Source organism: Pipistrellus kuhlii, unplaced genomic scaffold, assembly GCF_014108245.1.
Source record: "Pipistrellus kuhlii isolate mPipKuh1 unplaced genomic scaffold, mPipKuh1.p scaffold_m20_p_16, whole genome shotgun sequence".
In the NCBI taxonomy this organism is placed as follows: domain Eukaryota; kingdom Metazoa; phylum Chordata; class Mammalia; order Chiroptera; family Vespertilionidae; genus Pipistrellus; species Pipistrellus kuhlii.
Window position 1 is genome coordinate 20,221,746 of NW_023425471.1, and position 21,939 is coordinate 20,243,684.

At 36.5% G+C, this 21,939-nt stretch overlaps 1 protein-coding gene across 1 annotated transcript in view; it reads left to right on the top strand.

The window, feature by feature from the left end:
* The window catches only part of CFAP47 (cilia and flagella associated protein 47), a 396,096-nt gene that overhangs the window by 182,738 nt on the left and 191,419 nt on the right, over positions 1-21,939 (top strand). Inside the window, 2 exon segments of the mRNA XM_036439773.1 lie at positions 8,207-8,341; positions 15,253-15,368. Coding sequence (XP_036295666.1) covers positions 8,207-8,341; positions 15,253-15,368 — 251 coding nt within the window.

Sequence of the window (21,939 nt, forward strand, 5' to 3'; positions counted from 1 at the left end):
ATAGAGAGAAATGATTACCACGATCAAGGTAATTAAAACATTCATCACCTCACATAGTTATAATTTTTGTGTGTGCATGGTGAGAACACTTAAGATTAATCTCTTAACAGATTTTAAGTATGCATTTCACTTTTAACAACTAAAACAACCATGCTTTACCTTATATTCCCAGAACTTATTCATATTATAACTGAAAGTTTATACCCTCTGTCAAACGTATCTCCGTTTCTCTCATCTCCACCCCTTGGCAAACACCCATTCTACTTTCTGCTTCTATGAGATTGAGTTTTTAGATTCCATGTATAATTGAAATCAAATAATACTTGCCTTTCTGTGTATGGCTTATTTCACTTAGCATAATGTCCTCCAAGTTCATCCATGTTGTTACAAATGACAGGATTTTGTTTTTTATGACTACATAATATTTCATTGTATGTATGTACAACATTTTTTATCCATTCATCTGTTCACAGACACCTCTTTTTATATCTTGATTATCAGGAATATGCAATTGAATATGGGGGTATTGGTTCCTTTATGATGTCAATTTCATTTCCTTTGGATAAATACCCAGAAGTGGGTATGGTAGTTCCGTTTTTAATTTTTTAGGAACCTCCATACAGTTTTCCATAGTGGTTGCACCATTCCTGCCAATAGTACATAAGGAAGGGTTTCCTTTTCTTCACATCCTTTCCAACACATATTATTTCTTATATTTTTTATAATAGCCATATTGCCAGATATGAGGTGATATCTATCTCATTGTGGTTTAGACTTACATTTCCCTCATGATTAGTGATATTGACTACCTTTATATATACCTGTTGTCTATTAGTTTATTTTCTTTGGAAAAATGTTAGTTGACTCCTTTCTAATGTTCCTTTCTTTACAAATTGTAAATCTATATTGAAAGTCTTTTCAAGGGATATTGTTAAAATGTGAAAATTGAAATATGATTTTATAAAATTCTATGGATATTTTAAAATATGTATAATTATGTACATCCCAATTATACATGATAAAAAAGTTTTAGTGATAGGTCCGGTTTTCTTAAATCACAAGAATGAATCCTTTATTAACCTTACTGAGCTCTAACAATGATCTCAAAGAGCAGAGTTGTTTGAATATAGATACTGTATTATCATCTAATTTAGTAACAAAAATATTTCACTTTGGTTTTAAAATAAGTATTTATGTAGAGATCATAATGGCAACATGCATTTTAATTACATTTGTACCTACAAGTTGTAATTCCCTCTAGCTTTTCACATTAAGTCCTCAATAGTAATAATCAAAAATATATTTTATGCTTAACATTTTTTAGCACTTTGTTACTTTAGAATAATGAGGTAGTATAAATTATTCCCAACTTGAAGAATATACAAATTTATTTAATTATCAAGATATATACATGTTAAGGATAAATAATATTCTATTCCTTTAACTGTCAATGTATGTAAAAAATAAAGTGTAGAATTCAGATAAGGGAAGAGATCAATGTGTACTAGACTCTGTGGAGGAGGCAGGAGTTATTTGGGTTCTTGAAGGGTGGATTGGATTCTGATTGGAAATGATAAGAAGGTATTTACTCACAGGATATGGCCTAAACCAAATATAGAAAGAACAAAATTAATTGAGTAAATTTAAAGATCTGTTGAGCTTTATTCATGAATCAGGCAACATCCCATTTAGCAACTAAAGAGGAGCTCCATGGAGCGGTATAAAGTGGAGGGCTTTATAGGCAGAAAGAAGGAGGTGGAACAAGGAAGTGACTGGGAAAGAGTGGATTGTTTAAGGCAAGATCACCTTTCTTTGGAGGATAGTAGTGAGACCTATCAGGCAGATGTCCTTACTAGTGCTGACCAGGAAGTTCCAGACTGACTGGTTAGGATTATATTATTGGGAGAAGCTGAAACTGTAATTAGGTTACTATTAAGTCTCAGTTTGGTGACATGGACTTAACACAATTGACTCTATTTTGGGCCTGTTGTCCCTCCTTCCCTTCCTCATCTTCTCCCTCTCCTCATTCCTTTCCCCCTCTCTCTAACAAATGTGAACAAGTCTCATATGTGACTAGGTTGCCTGGGTTGAAATTTGGAATTAGAAATAGACATGGGCATATACTGGGATCTTGAATCAGCATACAAGTCAGCAGTTTACTTGGTGGGTATTATGGGAATAAAGGCATTTACTCTTATAATAATGATGAGGATGGACTGAAAGGAGATGGACTGGAGATAGACAACACAGAGAAATGAAAAGCCAATTTTAATTGGTCAAGGACAAAAGTATTTTATTTCTAGCAGGTGTAAGGAAAGACTATATCAATCCGCATTCGGTTTGATATAAAGTAATTAAAGTCACTTTATACCATGTGTGACATTTATATTCTTTTATAATGGTAGAGTTGAAAAGCTAAACTGTAATCAATATTTTGGACAGAGTTTTTGTATAAGAGAGTTTTAAAGATGAACTCTAATAAAAGATTTTGGTTTGGAAGAATAAACATATAATTCCCATCAATTGAACAAATTATTGAATCACCTTTATGAAAGTCACTGGATAGACCCTGCAGGGGTTATAGATAAATTGCACTTATGCCTTCAAAGCTATTAACCTACTAAGAGTGACAAATATATGAAAAAAAGCTCATGCAAAGCAGACAGTGAATGTCATAATAGACAGAAACAATATGCTATGGGAGTCAAAGGGGAGAGAAGTAATTCTAATAAGGAAACCAGGAAAAGTTGCATGGGACATTGGTATTTACATAGTCCTTGAGAAATTACTGGAGGTTCATAAGAATCTTGAAATATATTTATTTAGAAAATATAATTCATCATATTATGATTATCTCCTTTCCTTTTTTATTTCCTCAGATATGTTGACTCAGAATATTTATTTTAATTATATAGGTAAAGACATTAAAAAATGTCTACTTAAAAATGTCAAGATATCTGAAATCTGATGACTGCAGAAATTGACAATTAACTTAGTAGATAATTTTCCCAGCCAGTTCTAATTCACTAACTTTTAATCAGCCTGGATTTACCAACCACATTGAATGTCCGAGTGTAAAATTATCACCTTTACATTAATGTAGCCATAATGAATTAACACTGATGCTTTGTACTGGTCCACATTTCAATCCTGGGAAATTTAGCACTGGATTTATTTATTAGTGTTTATGTTTCTTATTTTTTATGTCTTTTGCAACTGTTGAATCAGCTAGATAAGTTTCTGAGCCATTGTCATGTCCTGTTGTAGAATCTTGGGAGTTGGACTATATAGGTGTTACATAGTCTCCCTTTCATGACATGCTTTTTATGTTAAGCAAAATATTCTGTCCCTAACTGGTTCAGATTAGTGGATAGAACGTTAGCCTGTGGACTCAAGGGTCTCAGGTTTGATTCCAGTCAGGAGCATGTACCTTGGTTGCAGGCACATCCCCAGTAGGGGTGTACAGAAGGCAGCTGATCCATGCTTCTCTCTCATTGATGTGTTTAACTCTCCATCCTTCTCCCTTCCTCTCTGTAAAAAATCAATAAAATATATTAAAAATATTCTTAAAATTGTTTGGATTCAGTATAGAATGTATTTTCATTTCCATATGAAGATAGTTGGATATAAAAATAAATATAATAAACATTTATAGAGGTTATACTACATATAAATCACTGAGTAGTAGGAAAGCTAATGGTGAATAATTGATCTGACTTTTAAATTTTGTTTGATTTTATCAACTAAGATATTTCAGCCTTAAATAGCAGAATTTCTGAGTAAAAGTTTAAAAATAAATTTAACATTTTACATAAGATGAAATCAGGGAATAGAATATTATAAAGATAGATCATCTTTATAACACAGTTTTCAGAGATTCATTTAGCTCAGCCTTTCTCAGTCTCCTGACTTATATGTGTACTAACACCCACGAAATCCCTACTGAAATTCTCATGTAACACCATCTCACAGCTCTGCTTGGGGCTGGTCGAATAGCATCCTTTTATTGTGCTTCTCTTTTTCCGTAAGTTAAACCTTTCTCAATGGTCCCACAGCATATTTCCCATTGCATATCATTGATCAGAATTGCATCCCATACTTAGTTAAAGCAAGCAGTGTTTGATAAAGATAATGGGATACCCTCAGAAACTGGGATTTTTAGTAAAGAAGAAAAGAGATCATTGCCGTTAACAGGAAAGTCAATGAACAATGTCCTCTGATATCACAGTATGTCAGTGGATACTGCTAGTTATGGTTGATGTCTAGTTTAAAAGCTGGTGATACCAGATTTCGACTCTAGCATTTTCTCTATTATGATTTTTTTGTTTGTTTAATTCCCTATCAGTTATTAGTCTAATAAGAAATACTGTCATCATGGGTAAAAATGGATAAATATAATCAAAGTTCTTCTAGGTTTGACCTATATGGAGAAAATAATGATTAGGTATTTGAAAGATACTTCACATGAAAGTCTTGTTTTAAGGAAACCTAACTTAAATTAACACATGGCCTTTTAAGCCTAGGATTGTAGTTAATTTACACTAAAGTGTAAAGTGCAATTAAGCTTATTTTATTTTATTTTATTTTATTTTATTTTATTTTATTTTATTTTATATTTATTCGCTTTCTTTCTTTCTTCCTTCCTTTCTTTCTTTCTTTCTTTTTTTTTATTGATTATGGTCTCACATAATTGTCCTTATTCCCTCATTCCCATCCCAAACCCCTCCCTAGATATGCCCCACCATCACCCCCCGTTGTCCATGGCCACTGGCTAGGCCCATATGTATGCACACAAGTCCTTTGGTTGATCTCTTCCCCTTACCCCCATCCTTCCTTACTTTCCCTCTGAGGTTAGAGAGTCTGATCACTGGTTCTCTTTCTCTGGGTCTGTTTGTGTTGTTCATTATTTCCTCTAGATGTGTGAGATCATGTGATCCAAGAAATACCCTTGTAAGAACCTAAACTGCAACAAGTTATAATGGTTATGCCTAGAGGCAAATGAATCAGTCTGCAGTGAGTTCCTTTCTGGGCCAACAGTTCTTTTGCATCCTAATTTCAATGCCAGATAGTTCCTTATGTGTACATGCCAGCCATGATATTTCAGATCTGGTTGGTGGACAAATGGTGGTAATGCAGGTCCTCCCCTCTCTGGTTTGGTCCTGGGCATCCTTCAGCAACACGCAGCTGCTGTCTGCTGGTATGCTGAGGCGTCGTCAGCATCTTCCATCTCTGAATTGTGTCTCTTCTGTCTTCATGTCTGGAGCGCTTCTGTCTATTCCTCTCTGTTACAGAATTCCAGATGGTCTCGGAGTTGTTTTCTTTGGATGTGGAGGTCCGGGAGTCTGCAGCCGGTGGTGGTGTTGCTGGGTTTCTAAAAAAGGCCCTTCTCCCCTTCAAGATGGAGGGGCTCCGCTCTGGGATTCCGCCCAGGGAGAGCCCGCAGTGGTGTTCAATTTAGCTTATTTTAATTGAAATTTATCATGAAGAAAAGTAAGAATGCTCTTTTCTCTGGCTTTCCAGTCTAATATCTTCATTATCAAATATATTGTTTCATTTCAAATTTTGAAATAGAAGCTTTTAGAATAATTTTTATATTTCTATGTATATCTTTTATGTTGTAGTCACTAAAACAGTGTTCAGAATACTTTTATTGACCTCAGACTTGAGCCCAGAGTGTTTTGCCACAAGTGTTCTCCTTTTCCCAACAGATACAGTTTCCATCCCCTTAGACAGCCTTCTTTGGATTACACCCATAGTCTGGTCCATCTCATTTGGCCAGCAGAGCCATATTCTTCACTTAGGGGAATTAAGCTCTGTATTTAATTATTTAGTTTGTTTTTACCTTAAATAACTTTGCTACATCTGTTGACCTCAATTGTCTTTGATGAAGAAATGTGGGGACACAAAGTATTGATGAGAAATCTTGGAATTTTGGTATCTTTCTTAGTTCCTCTCAGGTCATACTCACTAGCAACTTTCTACCATGCTGAGGAAGGCCAGTTCTCTTATTTTTTACTGATATTCCCCTCTCAGGTTACCTTTATTGGTAAACCTTACTGCTTGTTGTCAAAACAAGAAAGAATAAAGTCTTCTCTTTTTCTAAAAAAAGGAAAAGAATGTTTTTGAAATGAGAATTAACAGATGATCAGATGGGCTATAAAAATTATTCTCTAGTAACTGCTGCCAAATTTTAGAGTCAAGTTCCTTAGCTCCACATAGAATGAATAGTCCCCACCCCACCCCCCTTATCCACTGGAAATAGGTCCAAAACTCCCAGTGGATGCCTGAGACCATGGACGCCTGAACATCCTGTGTACTATATTCTATGTTTTTTCTTTTACATACATACTTATGATAAAGTTTAACCTATGGTTTAGGCACAGTGAGAGGTTAAGAACAATAACTAATAATAAAAAGAACAGTTCTAATATATTGTAATAAAATTATATAAATATGTTCTCTCTTAGCAAACTAGCATGGATTTCTTCCTTTTTACAATTTCATGCACAGATTCACTTTTACAGTAGATCTAAGTAGCCTCAGTATACAATATTTTTGTTTCCTTATAAAGTTGAGAACATTGACCTTTTCACTTAAAGGAAGCACTTTACAGCTTCTCTTTGGTATATCTAAGTTGTCAGCATCAGTACTCTTGCTTTGGGAACATTATACAGTAAAATAATGGTGAAATAAGCGCTGTGATACTGTGACAGATGATCTAGTAACTGAGATGTGTACCACATGACTAAAGGGTGGGTGGTAAACACAACTTGAAAGCACTGGACAAAGGATTATTCACATCCTCGGCAGGACTGAGCGAGATTTTGTACAATACTGAGAATATTTCACAATTTACAACTTATGAATTATTTCTGGAATTTTCCTTTTAATATTGTTGGACTGCACTAGACCATGGATAACTGAAACTATAGAAAGTGAAATGGAGGGTAAGGAGGTGCTTACTGTAACACTTTAGATTTCCATAGCTCTTGCACTATATGCATATGCAGGCTAGGCCCAGGTCATTTTGAGTTGCTAACCTGGATTTGTGCTATTAAATAATACTATGATCTTCATTTTATGGAAATGCAGAGAGCCCCTTCTGTATCGAAAATGACAGAGTTGCTTGTTTATCAGTAGTATTTTATGTTTTTGAATCATCATCTCAGACCAATCCCAATTTCTTTTTGCTATGAATAATTCTCCCCCACTGCCTCCATCTTGTTCTAGGAGATCAAAGGCAATACATAAGCTGATAGAAGAAATCCTTCCTTCTGCTGTTGCTGACTCCACTTTTTAGCTTCAATGTGCATTCTGGCTATATTCATTGTCTCTGCTGTTATTCCTCTCTAGTCTGAATTTTATCTAAAATCTATTCCAACAACCATCACTATTTTATGTTGTTTATTACTATAATTGCATTTTATGCCTTATTATAAATGATCTGTTCTAGAAAAAATATTTCCCCAACCATCTGCTGCTTGATCTGCTTGAATTGTTGCTCCTGTGTTATTTCTTGTTCAGAAATAAAGTCCTTCACCCTGGCATTCCTGCCCTCCACAATGTGGTCTTTGTATTCCTTAATCTTCTCTTCCACTACCTCTCCTTTCTTATCTTATGCATGATTCAACTTGTACTTCTTCTTCCAAATGAACACTGTACTTTCCTATATCCTTTACCTATATTTCTTTGTCTTTCTGATAGAATATACCATTTACTTCCAACCAAATACAACCTTATTTAAAATCCAGTCATCAAGGTCATCTCATGTGTTACCTCCTCCCTTGGGCTTTTGCTTGAAACTCTTTTGCCATCTTTTACACAAATAGTTTGTCTACTTCTCAAGTTTTCTTTTACTGCATTCTATGATATTTAATAACTCAGGGATGGTATCTTAGTCACATTAGCCAGTATTTTTAGTGTATACTATTTTTCTAACCTCTGACTAGCTTTTAAGGAATCTTTCAGCTTCTGAGATCATTGTCATACGTACACTTCTCATTCATCTTTTAATATTTAGGTAGAGCTCTTCCAATTTAAAGAAATATTTTGTTTGTTGTGTCTACATTTCAGTATCATTGCCAATCATTAACATTTTTAAAAGTTTTAAAGTATTTCAGCAATTGATATACTATGCTTTAGCTCTAGCTCTAGTTATATATTTTATCTGTATATACTTATTTATATTTCTCTTCTTTAAAACTAGGCCTCTGACATCTGTGACTATAACCCAATTCTGATGCTCATGCTTTGTGTCTACATGTATGAAAGACTCCCTACATATCTTCCCAAGATGTTGGTGACCTTTCAGTGTACTCTACATGACACTGTGAAGAGAAAGGTAAGGATGTACTTAGGGCCAAAGAATACAGAGTTAAACACTTAAGGGGTTTTAGATATTTTTCTCAACCGCAAATTAACAGAATTATCAATATGATACAATAAGCCTTAGCAAACGTTACTCCTTCTAAACCAAAAGTATAGCAGAGTATAAGGGACAGGTTTTGCTTAATAATAATGATCACCTGCGAGGAGATGACTCTTTCATTCACTTGAGGAATGGTGGTTGGGGACATGAAAAATGAAAGTTATACACTTTAAAGGGCAAATCCTATTAGGAAACTTTAAATTCTTTTCATATACAAAAGGACTGATACATTAAGTAGAAACTTGTGATCTGAATGTGCTTCACTTTCATTTAGGGGCAGAAGTTTACACATCCAGATGGATTGTTTTTTCTTTATTGATTAAGGTGTTACATATGTGTCCTTATCCCCCATTGCCCCCCACCCCCTCTCATGCCCTCACCCCACTGGTGTCTATGTCCATTGATTATGCTTATATACATGCATACAAGTCCTTTGGTTGATCTCTCTCCCTTATCCCCCATCCTCTCCTACCTTCCCTCTGAGGTTTGATGGTCCGATTGATGCTTCTCTGTATCTGGATCTGTTTTTGTTCATCACTTTATATTGTTCATTATATTCCACAAAAGAATGAGATCATGTGATATTTATCTTTCTCTGACTGGCTTATTTTGCTTAGCATAATGCTCTTCAGTTCCATCCATGCTTCTTTTTTACTGCAACTTAGTATTCCATTGTGTAGATGTAACACAGTTTTTTAATCCACTCATCTGCTGATGGGCACTTAGGCTGTTTCCAAATCTTAGCCATGGTAAATTGTGCTGCTATGAACATAGGGTTGCATACATTCTTTCTGATTGGTGTTTTAGGTTTCTCAGGATGTATTACTAGAAGTGGGATCACTGGGCCAAATGGGAGTTCTGTTTTTAGATTTTTGAGGAAACTCCATACTGTTCTCCACAGTGGCTGTACCAGTCTGCATTCCTACCAGCAGGGTTCCTTTTGCTCCACATCCTCTCTAGCACTTGTTTGTTGATTTGTTGATGATAGCCATTTTGACAGGTGTGAGATGGTACCATATTGTCGTTTTGATTTGCATCTCTCAGATGATTAGTGACTTTGAGCATGTTTTCATATGCCTCTTGGCCTTCCTTATGTCCTCTTTTGAAAGGTATCTATTTAGGTCCATTGCCCATTTTTTGATTGGGTTGTTTATCTTCCTTTTGTTAAGTTGTATGAATTCCCTATAAATGTTTGAGATTAAACCTTATCAGTGCTAACAATGGAAAATATGTTCTCACATGCAATGGGCTTTCTTGTTTTTTTGATGCTTTCTTTTGTTGTATAGAAGCTTTTTATTTTGATGTAGTCCCATTTGTTTATTTTCTCTTTAGTTTCCATTGCCCTAGGAATTGTATCAGTAAAGATATTTCTTTAGCATATGTCTCAGATTTTGCTGCCTGTGCAATCCTCTAGTATTTTTATGGTTACCTGTCTTATGTTTAAGTCCTTTATCCATTTTGAGTTTATATATATATATATATATATATATATATATATATATATATATATATATAATTTTATTTTATTATTTTTTTAAATTTCATTAGGCCTTTTATTTAAAAAGATAAAAACTGGTAATAAACAAACAAATAAACATACAGCACATATGCTATATAGTTAGAGGGATATCCTCAATATGTTAAATAGATCTGGTTCACAATAGGCACTCAATTAATATAAATTTGATTTAATTTCATTATTTTTAATTATGTCGATATAACATGGAGAATCTATAGAAATGTGCTTGAGTGAGTTCTTTCTAGCTCAGAAAATCCAATTGTCTGCATGTCTTCCTAATCTGGTGTTTTAATTCTGCAAATTCACTTTAATAACTTTAAGTCAGCCACGGTAAGAGTTTTTACACACACATACACACACACACACACACACACACACACACACACACACGTTTTTTAATTTTTAATTTTAATTTTAATTTTTTAAATAAATTTTTATTGCTCAGATTATTACAATTGTTTCTCCTTCCCCCCGCCCCATAGCTCCCTTCCACCTGGTTCCCACACCACCCTCTGCCCTAACTGCCCCCTCCCCCCCTCCTCCATTGTCCTCATCCATAGGTGTACGATTTTAATCCAGTCTCTTCTCTTAATGTTTGGTAAAACTTCCCTGTGAAGATGTCTGGCCCTGGGCTTTTGTTTGCTGGGAGCTTTTTGATGAGTGCTTCAATTTCCTCTATAGTTATTTGTCTATTGAGATTTGTAGATTCTTACTGATTGAGTTTTGGAAGATTTCATTTTTCTAGGAATATGTCCATTTCCTCTTGGTTGTCTAGTTTGTTGGAATACAGTTGTTCATAGTAGTTTTTAACAATCCTTTGTATTTCTGTAGGACCTGTTGTTATTTTGCCTTTTTCATTTCTGATTTTGTTTATTTGGTTCCTCTCTCTTTGCTTCTTGGTGAGCCTGGCTAGAGGTTCATCAATCCTTTTTATCCTTTCAAAGAACCAGCTCTTGGTTTAATTGATCTTTTTTTTATTTTTTGGTCTCTATGTCATTTATTTCTTCTCTGATCTTTTAAAAAATATATTTTATTGATTTTAAAACAGACAAGAAGGGGGAGGGATAGAAATTTAGAAACATCGATGAGAGAGAATCATTGATCAGCTGCCTCCTGCACACCCCCTACTGTGGATGTGCTCACAACCCAGGTACATGCCCTTGACCAGAATCGAACCTGAGACCCTTCAGTCCACAGGCCAACACTCTATCCACTGAGCCAAACTGGTTATGGCTCTGCTCTGATCTTTATTATCTCCCTTTTTCTCACTCTTGTTGTTCTCTTTATAATTCTTTAAGTTATAGAGTTACATAATTTGTTACCAGTGTTTTGGCGTGCGTTACTGGAGTGAGGTCTGTGCGTCTGAGTTAGGAGTGTAGTGCTTATTCTGATGGCTTGATGGGAGAGCAGTCTATAGGCGATCGATAGCGCTATCTTCTATCTTAGTTCGTATTTGTTGTTACTGAGGGTTTGGTCTTGTGGTCTGGGATTGAGTTCTGTACTTGGGTTTCTTTCTTTCTCTTTCTTTTCTTCTTTCATTGTCTTTTCATTAATTCACCTTGCTTCTTCCTTTTCTTCTCCTTCCAGCCTCCTCCCTCCCTCCCTCCCTCCCTCCCTCCACTCCCTCCCTCCCTCCCTTCCTTCCTTCCTTTCTTCCTTCCTTCCTTCCTTCCTTCCTTCCTTTCTTTCTTTCTTTAATTTATGCCTGTAGAGCTTATAAACTTCCCTCTCAGGGCTGCTTTTGCTGTGTCCCATAGATTTTGGATTGTTGCGTTTTTATTGTCATTGGTTTCCAGCATGTTTTTAATTTCTTTTATTCTGGATGGATTTGTTGTTGTTGTTGTTGTTGTTGTTGTTGTTCAATTGAGAATATAGAAAGAGAAGTAATAATGGATGTGCTCTTGTCCTGGGCCACCTAATTCTCTCTAAATGATAAGCTGGATGCACTAAATGTGTTAACAGTGAATTTTTCAAATTTCAGGAAAACATTGGAAACAAAATTTCCAGTCCTATGATAATAACAAATCTATATAAATAGATCCATATTTTACAAGTGTTCTCTTTGAGAAATATCTTGCCAGGTGTTATTGACCTCAATTTCAGATAATTTGTTTCACATGAACACTTGTAAAATATTTTCTATCATGCAGTTTTAAATTGTTTACATTTATCTAAGATTGTTTTTATAAAACCTTTAACCAGATTTCTAGGTGGTGTCTTGCTTCTTTTGAGGACACTATAGGCTGATAAGATCTTCCTTTGTAAAAAAGTTATTTTAGTGCTTTGGTCTATTTCTTTTCCTCAGGCTTTTTTATTTATTCCTCCCCTTATTTATGGGTGTGGAGTTAATTTTACACTTTTGATGCAAAACTCATCCATATTTGGTATTCACAGTATATGTGCTAGTGATGTTTAATTTGTAGTTATAACCTCTTTGAAAAAATAACTGTGTAGCCACTGTGATAATATGAGCAATGTTTGGTAAGATTCAGTTAAAAAATCAGGAAAAACTCAGGTTATTCTCTCAAATTGCAAAGGACTGAATTTAGGGAAAGGAGACTCATTCATTTTGATTTATTTTATTAGCAAATATTAAGATGCAATACCTTTTATGTAATTTTATTTCTTTCTCTTTTTGTCAGAAAAAGATAAATAAAATTCTTTAGAGAATTTTTCAACAGTATTTACTCTGATGATTCCCTAATTGCAATGATATTTAAGGGCTTTGGGTACTAACTAGCCTAGAACTATAATTATATTGGGGAGGACTTCTGACTTTAAACTAAAATTTCTGAAGATTTAGAAATGTTATTGCTTAAGGCTGCAGAAGATCGGAGGAGTCTGAATTAGATTAAGCAATGATTTATTACAGTTCAGTATGATTAATAATTTTAAAACTCTGACCAGGTTTTTATTTCCTTATGTCATTTAATTGTTATTCTAATAATTAGTTAATAGCAAAAGCTCATATTTAAATAAATTTAATCGTTATGTTAAAAATCAAAATAAAGCATATTAAAATGGGAACATTTTAATGTTTTAAAGATTTCTTTCCAATTTAATTATTTATTAGAAATATTGTTCACACCTGAAGATTATAGATGACATTATACAGCTAGAGCTTTTATTTTTCAAAAATGTAAGAGACATTTTTTGAAGGAAACAACAAAAATTAAATATAAATGATAAACATCAATCACAACAAGCTTTAAATTTCATTTAAGAAAAATGACTAATTTGGAAGTTGCTGAGAAACTTAGACATAGATTGCCTGTGCATCAACGCATATTCCTTCTGATTCACTATAACCAAGCATAGTGCTAATTATTAACTCTTCAGATCCATTCACAACCTTTTCAATCTTCCAGAATAAAGAAAAATCTCAGGAAATGGCTACTATAATTAAAAAGATATTTCTGTAGCTGTATGTCTCAAATAGAAACATAAAATATTGGAACCGTTAAACCATATGGTTATCAATGAAAAAATGTAGGTTGCAGTGATTTTTCTGAGATAATTTTAAAGCTATTGACCTCCTCTCCCTTTTTAAAAATATTTTTATTGATTACAGAGAGGAAGGGAGGAGAGAAAGAAACATCAATGATGAGAGACAATCATTAATCAGCTGCCTCTTGCACACCTACCACTGGGGATCGAGCCTGCAACTTGGGCATATGCCCTGACCAGGAATCAAACTGTGGCCTGGTTCATAGGTTGACACAAAATCACTGAGCAACACTGGTGGGGTCCCCCCCCCCGCCCTCCACAATCTTTTTAAAAATTAAACTTTACACAGGGTCCAATAGATAAAGACTGTCTTTAGAAAATAGGAATTCAGGCTCCAAAGCTGTTTTTCCTTCTCTTCAACAGCTTCCTTTCAACAGCTTTCCTCTTTCCCCATGTACCACTTACCATCCCTCCAAGAAATCCTAGTTAGTACCCTGACCACAGATGAGCCCAACGGCTTTGTATTATACATATGATATGACAATGCGAATGGATGTCTTTCTTAAGATCTCAGGGCTGGTTATAGAAGTTCTAGGACTATAAGCCAATAACATTAAGTAATTAATTTATTATTACTTTTAGCTGTTCCTTACAAAGAATGGAAATGAACTATCTGGGACTTAAAATCAGTTGGTTTGTTAATTTATTCTTTAGGTATTGATATCTATAAGGAGGCAAGCTACACAAGACCCCCAAATCCTTGGAGTAACTGACTGTAGAAACTTTTCAGCAGCAATATACTTGTCCTGGTAGTTGCCAAAGTTTTCATTGCAATATAAAAGTAGTTTATTTAACCTTTTAACAAATTTCTACCGTATTCCTTGCAATTCACTATAAACACATATAGTGCTAATTATTAAATCTTCAAATAGATCTCTCTGTGGTTTATGGACCACCTAAGTGCAGTTACCTTTTCTTTACTGTAACTTGGCCAATCACCCATTTGCTTTTGGCTCATTACTTTCTCTGATAACCTTGTGTCTTCCTAATGTGTGTTTTTTTTTAAATCTCTATTAAATTCTACATAAAGACTTGTGTAGTCAAGTTTTCATGGAATACTCTCTCTAAAAATAAAGTAGCTTATTCTCCAATACTTTCCATCTCTAAGCATCAGGAAGAAAGGGACAGTCGAACCCTAGCTATACTATTGCTTCTAGATGAGGCTACCATCATTTCCAGCCTGGACCTCTGATTTTAAACCTAGAATCTTTATAACTTTCCACACTGAGCAACTGGAGTATCCTTTTTTTTTTTTAATTGGATTATTTAAGTTCTATGTTCAAAATTCTCCAAAGATTTCCCTTTGTGATAAGAATAAAATCCAAGTTCCTCACTGTGGACTTCAAATCTTCATGTCATGTCCTTGCTTGAGAGATCCTTCTCTTTGTCTACTCTTGCTAACTGTATATATGTGATCTTTAAATACAAAGTCTGCTCCCCCCCCATTAGTGCACATAAAGAACAAATATTTTCATGATTAAAATGTATAACTCTTTGATTAAAATAAGTAATGTTAAGCCCTGATCAGTTTAGCTTGGTGGATAGAGCATCAGGCCATGGACTGAAATATCCTGGGTTCAATTCCAGTCTAGGGGATGTACCTTGGTTGCTGGTTCAATCCCCAGTAGTTGGTGTGCAGAAGGCAGCTGATGGTTGTTTCTCTCTTACCGATATTTCTAACTCTATATCCCTCTCTGTAAATAATCAATAAAAATATATTTTAAAAAATAAGAAGTGTCAAGTAATATATTTTCAAAAATTCATGATATTATTTTTACTCTCTTGTTCTGCAACGTAGGTTCTAGTGAAAAATTCAAGCTCAAAAAAATTAGTGTATAATGCTACAATTATTGGAAGAGATGCCGCTGACTTCTCCATCTCCGCCACAGATAATATTGTGATAGTTCCTCCAAAGTAAGTGGATTTTTAAAATATTTTACTTCATTAAACATATCAGCCCAAGAAATTCAATGTGTGCTATAATTATTAAAAAGTAACTTGGATTTGTTTTTAGTGGATATATATAAATGAAAAGACCGTCACTCACACATAGATGAATAATTCATATGTTGCTGAGGTTCCACATCAATTTTGTTTAAACATTCTAAAAACATAAAGCAGCTGCATTTTATGTATACATTTAATTTCAGTTTATTTTTCATATACATTGGCCATAGAGATTAGACAGCAAATTGTTTATGTAGTACTGTTGTTTTCTGCAGAAAACTCAAAGTAGTGTGTAAAGTCTCTGATTATAAAAGCAATATGTGTTCATTGTAGAAAATTTAGAAACTATGCAAGTATAAAGAAAAAAGTAGAAGACTAATAATCATACATGAAAGATACAACGATGTTGCCATTTTTCCCTATCTCTAATCATTGTAATTTAAAAATAGATAGTCTTATATACTTATAAGAACACTTGCTTTTTCTTAGAATATTTCTATCGATATTTCATAACATCAAGTTCTTAATTTGGGGTCACAATAGTTTCATAAATGTCTCTGACTTTTACTTTTTTATCTATTCCCTGTACATTTATTTTCTTGAGATCAGTTGTTATGTTTGTTTCTCTTGGTCTCGGTGTTTCACATGGAAGGATTTATTCTAAATACTTGTGATACTTGATGATACATTCACATGTAATAATATGACAATTGAAAAGTAAATTGTGAGTTTGTGTATGCACACGTTTGTTAATCAACAGATTTCTCTTCAGGGTGAAAGCATTCTGCTTTTATGCTCAGTTGCTTGGCATTCTACAATGGCCTTGGGAAGGACTATCTGAACCCCATTTTTCCCTCTCTGAAACTAGGCAAAGGGGCAGTTTTGTTTCCTCTGCTAGCCTCTGTGGAGATGCCCATCAACAGCTCTCTCTAACCAGTAGCTTAAAAAAAAACACTGTTTTTTGTAATTTTGTAATTTTAATAGGATTTTTCTTCTAGGCAATAAATTTCAGTTTCAGATGCCATTGTGGCCTACAATGCTTCTATCATGTCATTTAACAATTAAATGCTGGGCTTTGATGCTGATATGTACAGGCTCTATGATTCAGCTTCATTTTTGTTACTTGGAAAATGTAGATCAGGGTATTTATTCCCAGTGTTGTCATTAATAAGTGCAATTATATAGGCAAAACACCTAGTACTGTATCTGGAATTTACAGGAAGCCGTCAATAAGTATCCCCCTCTGCCATTCAAAGTACTGGTGATTCATAGATGAAAACATCAACACTATTCACAGTGTTTATAATCTAGCACAACACCATATAAGCAAATATACAATCCTATATAATAAAGAGGTAATATGCAAACTGACCATCACACTCTAACAACGATGGCTGCCCTCCCCTGCCAGCCTGTTTGTTTGCTTAATAAAACAAAAGCTATTTTGTTTTATTAAAATCCTATTAGTAAAAACCAAAGACCATGAAATTATTTAGTCTCACTAATGAGATACTTAAAGAGCCACCATAATAATAGTATTCAAGCCTACAAAATAAAAAGTATCCAGAAAAGTGAGTAATTGTTTTCCATACAAATGGAAAATTGAGCATTACATCTTCTGAGATCCTTGTGGTTTTCCCAAGAACTCTTAGGTGGCTTCTTTTTTTCCATTTTCTTGTTTCTATACACACATCATAAATAAAACAATTATTAAAATTATATCCTCACTGGAGGCCTGATGAACAAAATTCTTGCATAGGGATATTGGAGGGGTCCCCTCAGCCCAGCTTGCACTCTCTCCAATCTGTGTCCCCTCAAGGGATGTCTTACTGCTGGTTTAGGCCTGATCCTGGGGACTGGGACTAAACCGGCAATCAGACATCCCTCTCACAATCCTGGACCACTATCTCCTTATCGCTCACTTGCCTGCTTGCCTGGTTGTCCCTAACAACCTCTTCCTCCCCAATTGCCACTCACTGCCTCTGCATGTCAGCTTGGTCACCCCTAACTGTCCCCTGCTGCTGGCCAGGTCTCCTCCAACTGCCCCCTCCCTGCCAGCCTGGTCGCTCCTAACTCCCCCCACCTGCTGGCCTGGTCACCCCTTACTGCCCCTCCTTACCAGCCTGGTTGCCCCCAACTACCCCCCTCTGCCAGCCTGGTCACCCTCAGTTGCCCCCCCCCATCAGCCTAGGCACCCCTCACTGCCCCCCCCCCTAGCCAGCCTGGTCACTCCACATAGCCTGCTGTTCAGTCATTTGGTCATTCCTCACTAACCCTCCTACCAGCCTGGTCACCCCTAATTGCCCTCCCCTGCAAGCCTAGTTCCCCAATTGCTTTCCCCTGCAGGCCTGAGTTTCCCCCAACTGCCCTTCCAGGCAGGCCTGGTCACCCACAACTTCCCTCCTCTGCTGGCCTGGTCACCCCTAATTGCCCTCCCCTGCAGGCTTGATCACCCCCCCCCCCCAACTGTCCTCCCCTGCAAGCCTGGCCCCTCCCAACTGCCCTCTCCTGCTGGCCATCTTGTGTCCACATGGGGGAAGGATCTTTGACCACATGGGGGCAGCCACCTTGTGTGTTGGAGTGATGGCCAATTTGCATATTACTCTTTTATTAGATACCTATACTCAAGAAAAGCACAAATCTTCATGGTCCTAAAACCAGCAATTGTCTCATGGAAAGGATACTGTATTTTAAAATGTTACATAGGACTTAAGTATAGCTCCATAAATTTATTTACTAAGCACATGCTCTTTAGAACATATTCATTGTTGAACATCTTTTTCTTTCTTTTTCTTTTTAACACTTATAATCATTTTTATTTTATTTTTTAATTTAAATTCTTTATTGTTTAAACTATTACATATATCTCCCTCCCCCCCCCCCCACGCCATTGCGCCATTGACCTCTCCCTTGAACACCTTTTTCCATCAACTTCCATGGAGATCCAATCCATGACTTTGTGCTATTAGCTATTGTTTTACCAAATGTATCTTACATTTTTCATCTTTTTCTTTTACCTACCTCTTCCATTCTAATTTAATGTACCATTATCTTTAACTTGGGCTGCTACAAGGGGCTCCTAAAAGGTTTTTCTTCAATCCATCCCCAACATCAGAATGGCAAGGATTGTTTAAAATGCAAATTTGGTCATGTTACTCTTCTACTTAAAATATTCCTGTAATTTCACGTCCCTATTATTATATAAACCAAACATCTCAGCATGGTCCACATAGCTTTCATGGCAGGTTCCTTGCTATATTTTGTAACATAAAACATTTGATTTCTAAGATTCAGCACCACTGGCCTTTGGTAAGTTCTTAAAACACATCATAATTCCTCCTATCAGAATCCTTGGATGCCTTCTTTCCTCACCTGATCATTCTAGCCACTTGTTTTCAGCCTTTATATCCCACTTAATATAGTTGACCTTTCAGATGGTATCACACTCCTTATTATGTGCTCTTGTACCATTTCACAGCACACACAGAACTTATAGTTTTTATATTTATTTTATGATGTCATTGTTTGTCATGTCCTATAAAATGTAAGATTCAGGAAATCAGCAATAGTGTATTTTTCTAATTAGTGTATCCCCAAAACTTAAAACAGTGTTTGGAATATTATATGATAAATTTCTATAGATATCAATTGAATTAATGAGGAGTTTTATCTAATAATGAATTTTAGAATATCTAGAAAAATGCTAAATCACTCATAGCTACCTAACACAGACTTTGAGCTTATTATATGAAGAAAAAGAACACAAGGTCAAACATTCTTTGTTCTCAATTAAATTCAAGTCCAAGATCTTGTAATAATATTTAACAAAATGTGCTTTTGCACAAATTGAGGAGATTAGTAATGACATATCTGGAAAAATTATTCCCTCTTTTGCTAGATGTGAGCTATAATTTCCCCTAAAAAGCAATTCTGTGGATATTTTTGTTGATTTGGAAGTCCCGCATTCACTTTACTCTGCTGCTCCCTAAACACACCCATTCAACAGTAATTTCACAACTGTTCTAGGGAAATTAAGCCAAAGTTTGACACCCAGAGAATCTATTCCAATCTCCATCCCCAAATATGTGTATCCTAAGGGATGGTGATAGTTTTGTACAAAGAATAATTGTGATATGATGTATAATGCTAAATATGTTAAAAGCCAGAATAAAAGTAAAGGTAAAATTTCCCCAAGTTTTATCAGCCACAGTTGTGGCCAGACAAGGAAAGGCTGAAAGATTCAGCCAGTAAAGAAACAGTGAAAATCATGTTTTACTAGGAGAGTTCTTTATTTACATAAATAGTGAAAGCAAAAGTAATCAAATGGGGATATATCTCCATGTCCCTTGTGCAGCACAACACCAAAACCAAAGGGTCCACTATTGTAGACATAATGGCAGGTAGGACTGGATGAGGGTTAGTGTGTGAAAGGGAGAGTTGTATGTGGGTGTCAGAGTGGGAGAGCATCTATTTGTGGGAACAGGAGCTTAGGGAGGCAACTAGGGCACTCCAGGCAGAGGATCTGCCACTGCAGCGTGTTTCTCTACTGGGCACTTCTCTTCACTTCAGGTAGGCCATTGTGAGGGAAACACAGGGTCCCCATGGAAGGAGACTGCGGAAAACAACCCTGCCCCAGGGCCCCTAGGACACTGACAGGTGCTCACAACCCCACTGCTGAGATCCAAAGCCCCAATGCACACAGTGGAGTCATGCAGGAGCAGTTAGCCTGAACTGCGTGCCTTGAAGGATTGGCTGGCTGAAGCAACCTGCAGTGCTCAGGGCCTGCCCTGCCATATTGTTGAATTGGGCACCCAACTGGTCCCAGTTCCAGCAATGGAGTGCCCAGTGGAGCTAGCAGTCAGCCCCACATCCTCCAAAGGGAAGAGCTAGGATGCCCCGCATCATCAGCATCCAGTGCTCAGTCTGACCAGTGCAACCCTTCTGTGAGCAGAACCACCAGCCTTCCCTGCTATAGAGGCAGAAAAAACATTCAACAAAATCAAATACCCATTTTTGATAAAAACTCTTATCAAAGTGGGAATAGAGGGATCATACCTCAACATAATAAAGGACATATATGGGAAACCTATAGCATCATACTCAATGGGCAAAATCGAAAACCATTTCCTCTAAGAACAGGAACAAGACAGGGATGTCTGCTTTCACCATTCTTGTTAAACACTAGAGGCCCGGTGCACAAATCTTTGCATGGGTGAGGGGGTTATGGGGGGGGTGTAGGGGCCACAGGAGGTTGCCCAGCTAGCCAGGGAGAGGGGCCATGGGAGGTTCTGATGGGGGCAATTGAGGCCGGCCACTGGGGGGCAGGGTCACGGAGATTGGCGAGATGGGGGGAGGGGCTTTGGGAAGTTGGCCACCTGGTAAACTGGGAGGGGCTGCAGGAGATTCTGATCAGACTAAAGGCCCAATGCACAAGATTTGTGCAAGGGGCTCAGCCCTCAGAGTCCCTGCCAGCCCTCATAGCCCTGGCTGCCTTGGCCAGCCCTTTCAGCTTTTACAAGCCCTTGCAGCCCTTGCATCCTCAGCCAGCCCTTGCAGCCCCTTGAAGCCTCTGCTGGCCCTCACAGCCCCTCATAGCTTCTGCTGGACCTTGCAGCCCCTCGCAGCCTCCACTGGCCCTCACAGCCCCTTGTGGCCTTGGCCAGCCCTTGCAGCCCCAGCATGGTCCAGAAGGTCATCCAGAGGGTCGTTCTGCTGTTCAGTCTAATTAGGATATTAGCTCTTTATTATATAGAATAGTACTCACTGGAAGTCCTAGCTATAGTGATCAGACAAGGAGAAATACAAGGGATACAAATTGAAAAGGTGGAAGTAAAGTTGTCATTATTTATGATTATTTTACATAGAAAACCCTAAAGACTCTACAAAAAAAACACTATATTTAATAAAGGAATTTGGCAACATAACAGGATACAAGATTAACACTCAGAAATTGATGGCATTTTTATACACCAACTATAGGCCCAATGCACAAAATTTGTGCAAAAGTAGTCCTTTCCTCCAGCTGCCTGCACTGGCTTCCCTGAAGCAGCCAGGACCCAGGCTTCCCTCTCCGGAACTCGAGCTTCCCTCTGGCTGGTTACAGGCACCTGGGACATGGGCTTCCCTTGTAACCTTTGCTTCATCCTGAAGGTTTTCTGGAAGGATGTATATTACACTTTTATTATTATAGAAGATAATGAACTCTCAGAAAGAGAAACTAGAAAAACAATTCCATTTATCATCTTAACAAAACAAAAAAAATTAAGATACTTAGGAATAAACGTAACAAAGGAGATAAAAAACCTGTACTTGGAAAACTATAGAACATTGAAAAAAAGAGATAGAAGAGGATATAAACAAGTGGAAGACTATAATGCCTTCATACATTGGTAGAATTGATATCAAAATGTTCATACTACCCAAAGCAATCTATAGATTCAACACAATTCATATTAAAATATGAATGGCATATTTCACAGATCTACAACAAATACTCCAAAACAAATACCCTCTCCCCCCAAATAGCCACATCAATCTT